The following is a 17,024-nucleotide window of genomic DNA, read 5'->3' as shown; positions in this document are numbered from 1 at the left end:
CCATGTGAGGCTAAGCTTGAATTTTAATTTATTTAAAATTGTACAAACCTTTGCCCAGTTTAGAATTAATCGAAAAATACTGGTTCACCATTGTCATTCACACACTCAAAATATGCTAAAATGCAAAATGGAAGGGGTTATCACCTTTGTCTTTATTTTAACAAAACGATTCAGGAATGGAGCATATTAAGCCATTTTTTTCACATTTTAATTCACTCTTTTATATCCAGTTTTTGGTGACTTTAACCCGGTGCAGTTTGCCAGAAGGTATTGTATTATCTCTGAACACCATTAATTCTTTCAAATCCCATTTCAGAACCTTTACATTCTGCTACATTACAACATTGTGAAACAATTATTCCTGTACAGCATAGCTGTTTTTTGGTACAAAGGATAGCACTTATCACTTATCAGCTTAATTTATCTGTACCACAGACATGCCATGTACGTGTACATAGCCATTTACCCCACTGGAGGTAAGTTAGACTTATCTTTAAATATTTGGGACAATTTTGGAAATAAATGCTAAATGACATCTCAGCATTTTTTTCGCTCCCACATAAAGATCCTGCTCGGTACATCCATTACTATGGTGGACAGTGTGGCCAGGCTACTTAAATTTATTTTGTGACATACTCATAGTACATAATTTGCTAAGGAAATGACAACGCGGTTTATAAACCAACTTCCTGGAAGCTTTGAAGAAGTAGGTAGGATGAAACTAAGCTCTGGTCTGAGGGTTTCATTGCTTGGTGTGCTCACAGCACTAAGTCACGGAGGAAGCTGCAACAGGATTGATAACAAGGTATTACCATGCACGAAAATGCTACTTCTCTAAGTTAATTCTGAAATGTTATTAACCTGATGCTAACTGGATCACAATTATTGTAGGGAAAGGGGCACAAGGAGCGATCAACACAATGAACTTGTATCTAAAACTGATACTACTTGGATTTCTTCTATGGGATGAAAATCATTTTACCATAGGTAAGTGCAAAACTATAATAAACCTTCGGGTGTTTGTATTGACAAAGCAGGGCAAATATTATATTTGAGTAATATTGATCATAAAGTTAATTAACTTGTAATATTAGGTTTTGCGTTGGCTATGGTGACTAATTTTTCATGCAGATTGAGTTTTTTTTATTTGTGAGCTTTATAGGAAATATTAAATCCAAATTAGACCTAAAATAAGATCTGATAATTCTAACATTGATCTCTATAGTAATGTACTATTGTGATCTATTGCAAAAGGATCACATTCGGCTCAAATACGCCGAGGTTTGAACTTGTTGCTAGAATTGAACTTTGTAACATAGGGCCGAATTTTCTTCATAATATTGAGAATTGCTCATTATGTAACTGAGGATGCTTCTTTATATATATCTCATATGTCCATAAAATAATTCCACGGATGTCTTACATCAGTATAATTCTTTGTGTACAATTCACCCTTACAATAATTGTACCGGTGTGGATGTGCTCGCAAACACACGCATGATTTTTAGGGTGGTCGCCAAGGTTTTAGTATTCATATATGTAAAATTATTAGACATAAAGTAAACATTGAGTGTCCAGAAGGACTGATCGATTTATGTATTAATCACTCTTACTCCTGGTATTGTCTGGGCCTTTTTCTAGTTTTCTTTCGTTACCGTACTTATTTTACATGTAGCATCCAGATCAGTTCTGTAGCGTTTATGAATTTCCTCTCACACAGTTTCATTCTATGGTTTTTCACTTGTTTTATGGTTTGTTCTTTGAAGACTAGAGAACATTTAGGTACATTATTTTTTGTCTTGTTTTGTGGCTATTTTGGATTGCATTTATAACTGTAGCATGAATAATCCTGGCTTTTAAAGATGTTTTTTACTATATTTTTTTAGCAAATAAAAGGCATAGAAGCTCACAATGACTAGTATGGGTATAAATGAGCCCAAACTGACAGTCTTTACATTTTCTAGTCAAAAATTGTCATAGTTCTTGCTATGTGTTACGGGATGCAAACACCAGTCCTTACCTTTAATTACCATTTACATCTGTATTCCTCATAGATAAAGCTGGTGGAGTACAATGTTCCATGCAAATGACTGATTTTCGATTAATGGTTAATAATTGAAACCTGGTGATCTAACCAGTAAACATGAAATGGTAAATGGTCAACATAAAAAACAAGACATTTCTATGCCGTGGGACATTTAGCATTGGTGGTACTCAAACTGATAGGCAAATATTCCAGTCAGACTTAGATTAAAGAGTGACCATCATTATAAATGTTATTTCTTAAATCAATAGCACACATAAAAATAAAAATGTTTGTAATACATCTTATCAGAGAAACCAGCTTCTTTCTCAGGACTGATCATTTGTTCTCAGAACTCTCAATTCACAGTTAAAATCTGTATTCAGTGAAGACAGATTGTTAAGGTACCTTCACACATAACGATTTCGTTAACGATATCGTTGCAACGTCACACTTTTTGTGACGTAGCAACGATCCCGCTAACGATCTCGTTATATGTGACAGCGACCAACGATCAGGCCCCTGCTGGGAGATCGTTGGTCGCTGGGGAATGATCAGGACCTTTTTTTGGTCGCTGATCACCCGCTGTCATCGCTGGATCGGAGTGTGTGATGCCGGTCCAGCGATGTGTTCACTTGTAACCAGGGTAAATATCGGGTTACTAAGCGCAGGGCCGCGCTTTGTAACCCAATATTTACCCTGGTTACCATTGTAAAAGTAAAAAAAAAAACAGTACATACTCACATTCCGATGTCTGTCACGTCCCCCGCCGTCAGCTTCCCTGCACTGACTGTCAGCGCCGGCCGTAAAGCAGAGCACAGCGGTGACGTCACCGCTGTGCTCTGCTTTACAGCCGGCGCTGACACAGTCAGTGCGGGAAGATGGCGGCGGGGGACGTGACAGACATCGGAATGTGAGTATGTAGTGTTTTTTTTTTTTTACTTTTACAATGGTAACCAGGGTAAATATCGGGTTACTAAGCGCGGCCCTGCACTTAGTAACCCGATGTTTACCCTGGTTTCCCGGGGACTTCGGCATCGTTGAAGACAGTTTCAATGATGCCGAAGTCGTTCCCCTGATCGTTGGTCGCTGGAGAGACCTGTCTGTGTGACAGCTCCCCAGCGACCACACAACAACTTACCAACGATCACGGCCAGGTTGTATCACTGGTCGTGATTGTTGGTAAGTCATTTAGTGTAACGGTACCTTTACATTACTGAGATAGGAGATGACATTTGGTGCTGAAAAGATTCTATGTAGATGGGAGGAGGGAGGAGCTATGTCTGTAGCTCCTCCTCCTCCTCCCTCACCTCTACGTAGACTTATCAGTGCCAATTGTCATCTCCTATCTCAGTAATGTAACAATATGTCTTCACTGATTACATATTTTGACTGTGAATTGAGAGTTTTGAGAACAAATGATCAGTCTTGAAGGAGAAAGAAGCAGATTTCTCCAATCAAATAAATTACAAAATTGCTTATTTTCACTTGTACTATTGATTTACTAAAGAAAAATTACGACTATGTTTACTTTGCAATGCAGTGTAAATGTAACAGAGTAACAGAGTACCAAACGAGAGGGCCAGAAGAAGTGCTCTCTACTTGAAAACTAAAAGGATTATATTAGGTATCTAAGTAGAGCTTATTTCTGTGCCTTGTAAATTGTGACTACTGAATCATCTTTTACAACACAGACTGTAGTGTGTCTCTGACCAAGCGCCTTTTTAGGTTGGTTTTGCTGCATGAAAAAAGCTCGCCTAGAAACTTTGGCACACATAAAACACTTTCACCCATTGTATCATGGGCTACGCAGCTCTCTACAGGATGGACTAGAATTCCCTGTACAATCTTAGCATGCTTACATGACACTCAGTTTCCCCTAATTGACAATTTTGCAATTTACAGTCATTTAGTCTACAATGAAAAGAACGTCTCTTTAGTAGGCATGCATGCTACAGATTACACTGTGTGCAGAATTATTAGGCAAGTTGTATTCTGCAGGATTATTTTTATTATTGATCAACAACTATGTTCTCAATCAACCCAAAAGACTCAAATACCAAAGCTTAATATTTCTGGAAGTTGGAGTTGTTTTTTTTTTAGATTTGGTTATCTTAGGGCTCATTTCCACTTGAGAGAAAAAAAAACGGTCCGATTTACGGACCGAAAAAACGGAGGAAAATCATGCGATTGTCATGCGAGTGCCATGCGATTTTTTATATTGCTGTCCGATTTTTACACACCGGTGTCCTTTGAAAAGCCGGCAAATCAGTGATGTGTACAGTAAAATCACACTGACAGATTAGAATAGAAAAGATAGAATAGATATATACACATAGAATAGGTATATATATATATATATATATATATATATATATATATATATATGTCAGTGAGACATCTATATGTATATATTTATATTGAATGCAGCGCTAGATAGCAGACAAGCCGGTAATTCAATGGTCGGCTTTTGCTATCTCCTTCCCAAACCCGACAGGATATGAGACATGGTTTACATAGCGTAAACCATTTCATATCCCTTATTTTATTACATATTCCTGACTACTATTGTAAGAAGTGTCTTTGTGTAAAATTTGGTGGCTCAAGCTGTTAAAATAAAGGGTTAAATCACAGAAAAAATTGACGTGGGCTCCCGTGCTATTTTCTCCACCAGAGTGGTAAAACCAGTGACTGAGGGCAGATAGTAATAGCCTAGAGAGGGATCATGGATATTGCCCCCAGCCACCCCAGAAAAGGCACATCTGTAAGATGCGCCTATTCTGGCACTTGGCCACTCTCTTCCCACTTTCTTGTAGCTGTGGGATATTGGGTAATAAAGGGTTAATGTCACCTTGCTATTGTAAGGTGACATTAAGCCAGGTTAATAATGGAGAGGCGTCAATAAGACACCTATCCATTATTAATCCTATCTTCTTAAAGGGTTAATGAAACACACACATTAGGAAAAAAGTATTTTAATGAAATAAAGACACAGGGTGTTGTAATAGTTTATTATACGCTCAATCCAATTGAAGACCCTTGTCACTTGAAACAAAGTTAAAATAAAAAATCAACAATATCCCATACCTCTCCGGCATTACAGTCATGTCCCACGATGTAAGTCCATCTGAAGGGGTTAAATAATTTTACAGCCAGGAGCCTGCTAATGCAGCTGTGCTCCTGCCTGTAAAAGCTGGGGAATGAATGGGAAGCAGGGGAATGTAGCTACCTAGACTTGCGATGCTGCGCCCCCTGCTGGCATAAACTCATATGAACTCTAGCGTGAGAAAATAGAAAAATTCCCACGCTGCAGTTCATATGAGGTTGTGCCAGCAGGGGGCGCAGCACCGCAAGTCTAGGTAGCTACGTTCCCCTGCTTCCCATTCATTCCACAGCTTTTACAGGCAGGAGCACAGCTGCATTAGCAGGCTCCTGGCTGTAAAATTATTTAACCCTTTCAGATGGATTTATATCGTGGGACATGACTGTAACGCCTGAGAGGTATGGGATATTGTTAATTTTTTATTTTAACTTTGTTTCAGGTGACAAGGGTCTTCAATTGGATTGAGCGTATAATAAACTATTACAACACCCTGTGTCTTTATTTCATTAAAATACTTTTTTCCTAATGTGTGTGTGTTTTATTAACCCTTTAAGAAGATAGGATAAATAATGGATAGGTGTCTTATTGACGCCTCTCCATAATTAGCCTGGCTTAATGTCACCTTACAATAGCAAGGTGACATTAACCCTTTATTACCCCATATCCCACCGCTACACGGGAGTGGGAAGAGAGTGGCCAAGTGCCAGAATAGGCGCATCTTACAGATGTGCCTTTTCTAGGGTGGCTGGGGGCAGATGTTTTTAGCCAGGGGGGCCAATATCCATGGTCCCTCTCTAGGCTATTAATATCTGCCCTCAGTAACTGGCTTTACCACTCTGGCGGAGAAAATTGCATGGGAGCCCATGTCAATTTTTTCCGTGATTTAACCCTTTATTTTAACAGCTAGAGCCACCAAATTTTACACAAAGACACTTCTTACATTAGTAGTCAGGAATTTGTAATAAAATAAGGGATATGAAATGGTTTACTGTATGTAAACCATGTCTCATATCCTGTCGAGTTTGGGAAGCAGATAGCAAAAGCCGGCAATTGAATTACCGGCTTGTCTGCTATCTAGCGCTGCAATAAATATAAATATATATTTATATAGGTGTCTCACTGACATATATATATGTATCTATATCTATTCTATGTGTATATATCTATTCTATTCTAACCTGTCAGTGTGATTTTACTGTACACCGCACTGAATTACCGGCTTTTCAAAGGACACCGGTGCGTAATAATCGGACAAAACTCGCATGGTGCGAGTGCTGTACGATTTTCTTCTCGCACCCATTGACTTACATTCTCGTCCGAGAATCGTAGCAATGCTCAGCGTGCTGCGATTTTTTTCTCAGTCTGATTTCGGCTGAGAAAAAAATCGCAAATGAGATGACACCTATCGAAGAACATTGGTCCGAGTGCAATCCGATTTTTTATCGGATTACACTCGTCTGTTTTCCTCGCAAGTGGAAATGAGCCCATAGGAGGATATCAGTTTGTGCTGGTAACTATTACTGTGCAGAATTTTTAGGCAACTTAATAAAAGCCAAATATATTCCCATCTCACTTGTTTTGTTTCACCAGGTAAACCAATATCACTGCACAAAATTTATAAATAAACATTTCTGACATGCAAAAACAAAACCCCCCAAAATTAGTGACCATATAGCCACCTTTCTTTATGATGACACTCAACAGCCTTTCATCCATAGATTCTGTCAGTTGCTTAATCTGTTTACGATCAACATTGCCTGCAGCAGCCACCACAGCCTCCCAGACACTGTTCCGAGAGGTGTACTGTTTTCCCTCCCTGTAGATCTCACATTTTATGAGGGACCACAGGTGCTCTATTGGGTTCAGACCAGGTGAACAAAGGGGCCATGTCATTATTTTTTCTTCTTTGAGACCTTTACTGGCCAGCCACGCTGTGGAGTAGCTGGAGGCATGTGATGGAGCATTGTCCTGCATGAAAATCATGTTTTTCTTGAACGATACCAAATTCTTCCTGTACCACTGCTTGAAGAAGTTGTCTTCCAGAAACTGGCAGTAGGTCTGGGAGTTGAGTTTCACTCCATCCTCAACCTGAAAAGGTCCCACAAGTTCATCTTTGATGATACCAGCCCATACCAGTACCTCACCTCCACCCCTTGCTGGCGTCTGAGTTGGAGTGGAGCTCTCTGCCCATCCATCTGGCCCATCAAGAGTCACTCTCATTTCGTTAGTCCATAAAACCTTTGAAAAGTCAGTCTTACGATATTTCTTGGCCCAGTCTTGACGTTTTATCTTATGTTTCTTGTTCAAAAGTGGTCGTTTTTTAGCCTTCCTTACCTTGGCCATGTCCCTGAGTATCGCACACCTTGTACTTTTTGTTACTCCAGTAATGTTGCAGCTCTGAAATATGTCAAAACAGGTGGCAAATGGCATCTTGGCAGCTTCACGCTTGTTTTTCCTCAATTCATGGGCAGTTATTTTGCGCCTTTTTTGCCCAACACGCTTCTTGCGACCCTGCTGGCTATTTGCCATGAAACGCTTGATTGTTCAGTGATCATGCTTCAAAAGTTTGGAAATTTCAAGACGGCTGCATCCCTCTGCAAGACATCTTAGAATTTTGGACTTTTCGGAGCCCGTCAAATCTCTCTTCTGACCCATTTTGCCAAAGGAAAGGAAGTTGCCTAATAATTACGCACACCTTATATAGGGTTTTGATGTCATTAGACAACACCCCTCCTCATTACAGAGATGCATATCACCTGATTTACTTAATTGGTAGTTGGCTCTCAAGCCGGAACAGCTTGGAGTAGGACAACATGTATAAAAAGTATCATGTGATCAAAATACAACGTGTCTAATAATTCTGCACACAGTGTAGAACCGGATGAACATACGGATACATATACATATTCAAGTTCTTCATTGTTTTTAACATATTTTACAAAATTAAAACTCATTCTCCACACTCCATACTAAAATTACATTCAAAGATAGAATTAGTCAACTGGGTGTTATGACATCCTACTTCTGAGTAAATGGCTAGATTTTGTAATCAAAGTTCCCCAAGTGTCTTTAAAAATCAACCACTTCCCCTAAGAAATCTAAGGGTATGAGGATTAATAAATTGTAGTGAAGTAACAAAGCTGCTAGGCCAGATTCAGACTGTCTGCTTGGTGCAGTTTTTTACTTATTTTTTACACCCCCCAAAAAAGAAAAAAAATACTTTAAGATAAGTCTTATCTATTCTTTCATTTTCTGTTTCCTTCTTATTGTGAATTGGCTAAAAATGAGAGATGAGCTAGTGAATTCTCAGGACCCTTGTGCAGTGGCCATGTCAGTATTCCGTGGATGGTGTATGGGAGCACTACTAACCGGCTCCTCCATGCTGGTACCCTGAATCCTCCTCTGATTTGTATATAGGCCTATAGCAATGTCATTGTTGCAACATGATGAGTGCATGACGTCACGCTGGACCTACAAATCAGAAGAGACACCAAGGATGCCAGCAGGAAGGAGGAAGTTTGCAGAGCTCCTGACAAGAGGCCACAGAATACTAATGTGGTCTCTGGAACAGGTGTTTGCAATTTGATTTACTCATCTTTACTATAAGTACAACATCTAATCTTTGGTGGGGGTGGAATTATGAAAATATTGCTTAGTTGCTGCTCAGTTTCAGGGTGTGGCAGTTATTAGTTGCAAGCATTTTCTTTCTTAGCATTCTTCTAAGGGAACCTTTTTTCTGCCATTGGACATTTGGATATTTATACCATTTTTCTGGGGCCGTATGAAATTATCAACTTGAAAATTACACTGCTACATTTGGTCAAACATTTAATTAACTCACCCCTAATATGATGGTTGGAGCTTCTTCTCCTTGGAGTGGTGCTGCTGATGTTAGGTGGTACATTTATAGACCTAAAGCAGTGAGAAGTCTTAAGTATAGATAACACAGGAAACAACGACACTGTTGTATATAGATCACATAAGCGACACCATGACTGCTGTATATACATCACAAGAGACATAAGGTTTGAGCATACAAATAATAAGAGACATGGGCCTAGATAATACACATCACAGGAGACATGGTCCTGGGGCATAGACATCACTAGAGACATGGTTCTGAAGCCTACACATCACTGGAGACATGGGGCTCGGGCATAAACATCACAGTAAACATACGACACAGGCATAAACGTCACAGGAGGCATGGGGCTCAGGCATACACGTCACAGGAGACACGGTGCTCAGGCAGACATGTCACAGGAGTCATGGGCCTGGGGCATACACATCACAGGAGACATAGGGCTGGGGCATACACGTCACAGGAGACATGGGTCTGGGGCATACACATCACAGGAGACATGGGCCTGGGACATAGATATCACAGAAGATATGGGCCTGGGGCTTACACCTCACAGGAGACATGAAGCTTGGGGATACACATCACAGGAGACATGGTCCTGGGGCATAGACATCACTGGAGACATGGTTCTGGAGCCTACACATCACAGGAGACAAGGGGCCCTGGCACACACGTCTGCGGTGACATTGCGCTCAGGCATGCACATCATTGGTGGCATGGGGCTGCAGCATAGACGTCACAGGAGACATGGGCCTTTGGGGCATAGACATTGCTGGAGACATGGGCCTGGAGCCTACACATAACAGGTGACATGGGCCTCGGGTGTAAACGTCACAGGAGGCATGGGGCTCAGGCATACATGTCACAGAAGACACGGGGCTGGGACATGTGTATCACTGTAGACTCTGGGCTGGGGCATGTACATCATTGGAGACATGTGACTGGAGCATTTACATCACTGAAGACTCTGGGCTGGGCCATGTGACTGGGGCATATAAATCACTGGAAATACTGGGCTGGAGCATATACATCACTGGAGACACTGGGCTGGGGCATACATAGCACATAACTTGAGATGCTGCTGCTGTCATCTTCTGTAGGATGGGAGCGCATTATGTGCTAACCTGAACCACAGAGTACGTACTGACCAAAGTAATCTTCCATTGCACAAGCTACAGCATCCTTTAGTGAATGCTGTGTGCGTGAGCTCGCAAAGTAATTAAAGGTTCGCCAGTCGTTTAAATGCAGTTGCCGGCCAGAGCACTTCTGTCCCTGGGAATCTGACCAGGGGCTGGAAAAAGGTAAATCTGAGGTTTCCCACCACTATTCTAAGGGAAGGAAGTAAAATCAGGCCCCTAGAGAAGTAGGGTCCAATAGCCTAGAAAATCACAATAAATTGTGTATCATAGTTTTATAACCCCAGTTCAGACTTGCTTTGGGGACAATCATTTTTAAATTACGGTACTTATATATTTGAAGTGTTTGGTAACGGTATAATTAACCTGACAGAAATATGGTTTTAACAGTTCAGCTAAAAGTAAGTTGATTTTGGTTCATTAGATCAATAGATAGGATTCATATCCTGTATGTCAAGCCTAGGAGTGAATTATTGTTTAGTTACTTGCTGACATTTTGCTGGGAGCTAATCGTACTATTGTACTGATGTACTGTATGACATCAATATCTGCATGTAAACCAAATTCATGAGCTAAGGTCCGGCAATCAAGCCATAAGATGCATACCACATTTAGAGCTGCCAACCATAGTCATTAGTGATGAGCGAGCATGCTCGAATCTACTCAGTACTCACCCGAGCATCTCACTGTTCGAGATGCTCGGAGCTCACCGAGTATTTCCGGGGTTGCTGGGAGGGAGCTCGGGTCCCCTCCCTGCATGTTTGGTGCTGCCACACACTGTAATGCCGCAGTCATGTTGATTGTGACATTAGAGTGATTGGCTGGTCGCTCAGTGTCATTAGGTCTATATCAGTCCTGTCACCGCCATGCTCGTCACAGTCTACTGTGGAATGAGGCACTGTAGTGAGAGGTGCTGCTGAGATAGGGAGAGATTGGCTTGTTTCTTAGTTAGTGTAGGTATACCACAATATATTATACACATATCCATCTCATCTAACAGTCCTTCTGAGGACTAATCCAGCTGCATAGATATCAGTGCTAGGCAGGCAGGCAGTGTATGTGGCAGACTGCAGTGCATATAGCAAGAGGGTCCTTTTCAGTTCTGGCTGCTGTTGCTGCTTTTACAGATATTTATAGACATAACCCCAGGTATCATGGGTCAGGAATAATTTTTTTCTTTATCTTAATCCTGATTATTTGCATGAAAAGCAATCCAGAGAACATCACTTTTCTGCTCCATTTGCTTGTTGGCACTGTAGAATACAGCCAGATCCCTTCCATATTACAGCGCTAAAAATCCATCTATTTAAAACTGTGGTTTGTCCGTCACATGGATCACATATAACTGTGCTCAAAATTCTGCCATTTCTAGGCCTCCATTTAAATTTTGTTGCAGTGTGTTAGCCAAGTTATTGACACCAGTTTGCTGTTAAAAATAGTCACCTACAGGCCAGCTATTTAAAACTGTGGTTTTCCGTCACACGGATCACATATAAGTTCACTCCAAATTCAGCCATTTGTAGTGAACGTGGAAAATATTGTACTCCCTTTAAAATGGGCAAGGCCTGTGGCAAGGTACGGGGAACTGGATGTGATGGTGATGGTGCATGCATAGGCCGAGGCATGGGCAAGCTGAAAATGTGCCTTAACAAACACCCACATCTTCTCACCCGACCTTCCTGTCCCAATTACTAGGGGACAGCAGCAAACCACTATTGAACCCAGAGCAGTGTCAAAAGGTTGTTGGTTGGATAGCGGATAATGCTCCTAGTCACTTTGCCACCATCACCAACACCCTGTCTTCCACAAGGTCAAATCTCAGTAGCCGTGAGTCTGGACCGTATATTCCTCACCCTGATCTTCCTTTATCCCACCATGCCGAGTGCCCAAAGACAACTAATCCCACACTTGGACACTCCGAAGAGCTGCTCACTTTTCCATTTATAGATTCAGGCCTCTCTTGAAGCAGGGCAAGATGAGATCGCATGTAGCGATGCTCAAATATTTGTGCAGCCACGGTCACATGAAGACGACGGAGGGAAAGTGTCACAAGAGGTAGACGATGATGAGACACAATTGCCAGAGAGTCAGGAGGAGGACCAGGGTGTGAAAGTGGAAGATGAGGTGGTGAATGATATAGTATCTTACCCAACCTGGCAGGAGGACACCCCAACAGTCAGGAAAAAGCAGTGTGGTGGCCGCAGACAGAAGGTGTGCAACTGTTCCACGTAACACCAACACGACGGAAGTTGCCAGTACAACTGTTAGGTCTTCCCAAGTCTGGTTGTTGTTTAAAGTCTCTGCTGATAACCCTGAAAAGGCCATTTGTACCACCGGCCAGGCCAACATCAGCAGGGGTAGCAAAACTACCAGCCTGACCACCACCAGCATGATCAGGCACATGGCAGCAAAGCAAATGACTTTATGAGCCAATCCCTTGTCCTGCCCTGCACCTGTCATTGCACACACTCAACTAGCACCATCAGCAAGCATGTCCATATCCTTGTTCCAGTGTAGTGTTCAGTTGTCCATACCCCAGTCCTTGGAACGCAAGCGCAAATATACAGCCAACTCCCCACAGGCCACACTACTAAAATTCCCACATTTCGTGACTGCTTGCATTCGAAATGTTGATTTTTAGGCTCGTGGAGATGAGATGGAAGCTTTCTGCAACCTGATGGCGGCGGTTGTGCCTCGGTACTCGGTCCTCAGCCTCTACTATTTCTCCAGGTATGCTGTTCCCGAATTACACAAGCACGTGTCCCACAATATTAGCCGTGCCCTCAACAATGCAGTTACTAGGAAAGTCCACCTAGCCACGGACACGGGGACAAGTGCTTGTGGGCAGGGATGGTACATCTCGCTGATGGCACACTGGGTTAACATAATGGAAGCCAGGACCCAGTCGGACCTTGGTATGGAACACGCCCTCCCGACGCCAAGGATTGCGGGCCTTAGGTCAATCAGGGTTTCCCCCACAGTCTACAGCTCCTGTAACTCATCCTCCTCTTCTGCCTCCATCTCTGAAATGAGCATATCAGTCACAAGCTGGAAGCACTGCAGCACTGCCTCAGCCAAGCGGCAACAGGCTGTGCTGAAGCTAATATGCTTAGGTGGCAAACCGCACAATGCTGAAGACTTGTGGACAGCTCTCAAAGAGCAGGCAGATCTGTGGCTAACACCGCTGAACCTACAGCCAGGCATGGTTGTGTGTGACAATGGCCTGAACCTGGTGGCAGCTCTGAGGCAAGACGAGCTCACACATGTACCATGCCTGGCCCATGTGGTTCAGCGGTTTGTCGAAATCCACCAGGAGCTGCAGATCTGCTTGTCAAAGTACGCCGCCTGTGTGCCCAATTTACAAAGTCAACCATAGCTTCCGCCACCATTGCCGTGCTTCAGCAGCATTTACAGCTTCCAGCTCACTGACTGGTGTGTGATGTCCCCACGCGTTGGAACTCTACACTGCAGATGTTGGAAAGGATTTGTGAGCAGAAGAGGGCAGTTGTTTATTACCAGCATCAACAATTCCATTGGTATTCAGTTCAGACTCCACACATAAGACCTCAGCAGTGGACATGGATGTCAGACATATGTACCATCCTCCAAAACTTTGAGGAGTCCACCAAGATGGTGAGCCACGATAACGCGATAATTAGCGTCACCATCCCACTTCTCTGTATTCTGAAACACTCTCTGCTCACAATCAAAGAGGATGCATTGCAGGTGGAGCATGATGAAATGGAGCAAGGAACCATACAGGGTGATTACACACAGCCCTGCCTCATCTCATCATGGATTGGGTGACAATGAGGAGGAGGAGGAAAAAGAACAGGAGCTAGTTTCATGCTCTGTAGACGGTACTACCTGCACAATTGTCATACCGTCTGTCCAGCGTGGACGGCCTGAGGACAGGGAGGAGGAGGACGAGAGCATGGTCAGTTTTCCTCTTGGTGAGGACATGGAAGTCTTGCCTGTTAGCAGTCTGGCACGCATGGCTGACTTTATTTATGCTGCCTTTCCCGTAAGCCTCGCGTTCTCAAAATACAATGTCCTCCCTTACTCTATTCAAGATTTAGTATCTACCAAATGAATATAATGGTCTTATCTAAAAATTCAGTATACGCTACAAGGAGAACTTTCTTTCTCTTATTCCTGAGGTGGACAGATCTACTAAAATGGGACAGTACCAGAAGGCCCTTGTTGCGGAATTATAAAAAAAATTTCCCATCTGAAAAGGCTGTCGACAGAGGTCACAGTTTGTTGGACAACCAAGGGTACAGGCGAGAGAGGCACAACTTCAATACAGCAGAGGCAGGGGAACACTGGCAAAGTTCTGGGAGAGTTTTCTCTGACCCTCCCATCGCACAGGCCCTGAGGTGCGGGGTACTCTCACAAGGAGTGCAAAGTTTGGAAAGATGCTGAGGGAGTACCTTGCTGACCATACCAACGTCTTCCATGATTCCTCTGTGCCTTAAAATTATTGGGTATTCAAGCTGGACACGTGGCATGAACTGGCTCTATAAGCCTTGGAGGTCCTGGTCTGCCCTGCCACTAGCATTTTGTCGGAACGGGTTTTTAGTGCCACTGGTGGAATTATAACTGATAAGCGCATCTGTCTGTCAACTGAAAATGCTGACAGGCTAACTAATTGTAGAAATTAACAAGGGCTGGATTGGACCAGATTTCTTAACACCATCGAATGATAGCAGCGTAACATAACCTCAAATCCTGTTTCTTTTTTGGGAGGTCTATTACCATGCACCTTTTTACCCACACATGGGTATATGCTTACTTATTTTGGCTATTTGCTGTTGTCCTCCTCATTCTCCTCCTTCTCCTCATCCTCATACTCCACCACCATATCACCAGGGTGACCGTGGTCCGTGATGCAACAAACACATATTTGTAATGGGTGTTTATGATATCTGTGAAAAAAAATACAGTATGTTCACGTGTACCCTCCCCCCCAGGGGTAAATGTTTGTCAGCCCATACACTTAGTGCATGGGCTTTACAAGTATAGGAGACCCGCTCCTTTCTAATGGGAACATTTTTTTTACTAGGTTCTCCTTCTTCCAAGGGGCATTGGAGTGCCTCCAAATTTTTGGAAGCCTTTGCATTCACTGCATAGGCAAACAGTATGGGAGACCCAGTTCCTAATAATGAGAACATTTTTTCATGAGGCCCTCCTGTACATCTCTTCAAAGGGGCATTGGAGTAGGTCCAAATTTTTGGCAGCCCTTGCATTCACCGCATAGGCAAACAGTATGGGAGACCCGCTTCCTAATAATGGGAACATTGTTTTCAGGAGGCCCTCCTGTACGTCTCTTCAAAGAGTTATTGGAATGTGTCCAAATTTTAAGCAGCCCTGCCACTCACTGCATACACAATAATAGTATAGGAGACCCACTGCTTAATAATGGGAACAGCAAAGCATAGCCGGCTGATGGCTCTCTAAGAATAGTGAGGGCTGACTGCTGGCCCTTTAAGAATAGTAAAGGCCGCCTGATGGCCCTATAAAAATAGGCTTTGTGACTTTCAGACTTCCTCCTTCATAAATGAAACAGGATGTGTCTGATGATGTGTCACACACCACATGGCCAGATAAGGTTGTAAAATGTTAAAATGACATTTGCCAGTGAATGCATTTGTCTTGGTTGAAAGCAATGCTAAAGTTCAAAAACGCATCAAAAACGCTATGTGTGAGCATAGCTTAAGGTGTGGAGGAGCATTTTTGTTTTTGGTTATTTTGCCTTATATACAAGTCATTACCCTGGAAAGGATGTTCCTTAACATATTTCCCAGGAAAATCCAATTTGGTTTCCTTTTTGTATATTTATTGTGAGTCTGTAAAAGTGGCGTAAGACTCTGACAACATTGTTCACAGCAGTGACCTGGGAGTCAGAAATACTCCCAGGGGTCTTCTCCATGCTGTTCACATGTCATTTGAGCACTGTTGCCATTGATTTCTGCAATTTCTAGTCCCTCTGCAGACCACTGGGGGGGCTGCCAGGAAAAAATGCTTGAGTTTCTCATAGACTTACATTGGGCTTGTTGCTTGGGTCGAGCCCCCGAGCATTCCAATTTGCTCGACCCGAGCAACGAGCACCCAAGCATTTTATTGCTCGCCCATCACTAATAGTCATCAAGCGGCCGCCAATAGGCTAGGTGCAAGCCAATTGGCAGTGACATGAAGGCCTGTTTAGACTTGCCGACGAATGCAATATGCACACAAAATGATCGTTATAACAATCGTTCTGACATGTGCCCCCGACCAAATCTCCTGTTTACACAGGATTATGTACTAGCAATAAATATTAGTTTTAAACTTGATGCTCAGTAGTTTAAACATAGAGTCATAATAGGGCTAAGTTAGCCTAGGTTCGTTCTCCACCGCTTGGAAGGGTTTGTAGACCCCTCACTGCGTTACGCATGCCATCTTATATGCATTATGTGCCTTCTTCTTGGAAGTTTATTAGTCTGTGGCCGTGATACCGCATTGCCTATGTGATATACAGTATATAACTTTCTCTTTTGGTTAGATGTACAGTAGTTGTATTCTGCCAGGCATACAGGCACACTAAAGTGCCTTTGTCAGACTGATTTCTGCCAAACTACATTATTTTGGAAATATTTTAAAATTTGCAAATAAAAGTAAGATTTTAGCAGATTTTTAATAGATTCTGAAAATTAAGAGACAATATTTTTCTCCATTTAACAACAATGCATAAAAAACAGTTGCCCTGGTAATAAATCATTTGTTTCTAAAAAGAACTTTATGAATTCAGCAACTGGTATGAGCAAACAAAATATTATTATTATTATTATTATTTATTTTTAAAGCACCATTGATTCCATTGTGCTGTACATGAGATGGTGTTACGTACAAAAAAACAAA

General features: G+C 42.4%; 1 protein-coding gene across 4 annotated transcripts in view; it reads left to right on the top strand.

Moving 5' to 3' along the window:
* Nucleotides 1-738: 738 nt before the first annotated feature.
* The window catches only part of PTPRC (protein tyrosine phosphatase receptor type C), a 260,568-nt gene continuing 244,282 nt past the window's right edge, over nt 739-17,024 (top strand). For all 4 annotated transcript variants that reach the window (XM_069737345.1, XM_069737344.1, XM_069737343.1 and 1 more), the window contains exons 1-2: nt 739-805; nt 892-987. In XM_069737345.1, the coding sequence (XP_069593446.1) occupies nt 921-987 (67 nt within the window). In that variant the 5' untranslated portion in view covers nt 739-805; nt 892-920. The remainder of the gene's footprint in view (nt 806-891; nt 988-17,024) is intronic.

Source organism: Ranitomeya imitator, chromosome 8 (assembly GCF_032444005.1).
Source record: "Ranitomeya imitator isolate aRanImi1 chromosome 8, aRanImi1.pri, whole genome shotgun sequence".
NCBI lineage: Eukaryota > Metazoa > Chordata > Amphibia > Anura > Dendrobatidae > Ranitomeya > Ranitomeya imitator.
Note: the sequence above shows the minus strand (reverse complement) of the source record. Positions and strands in the feature narration are given on the sequence as shown.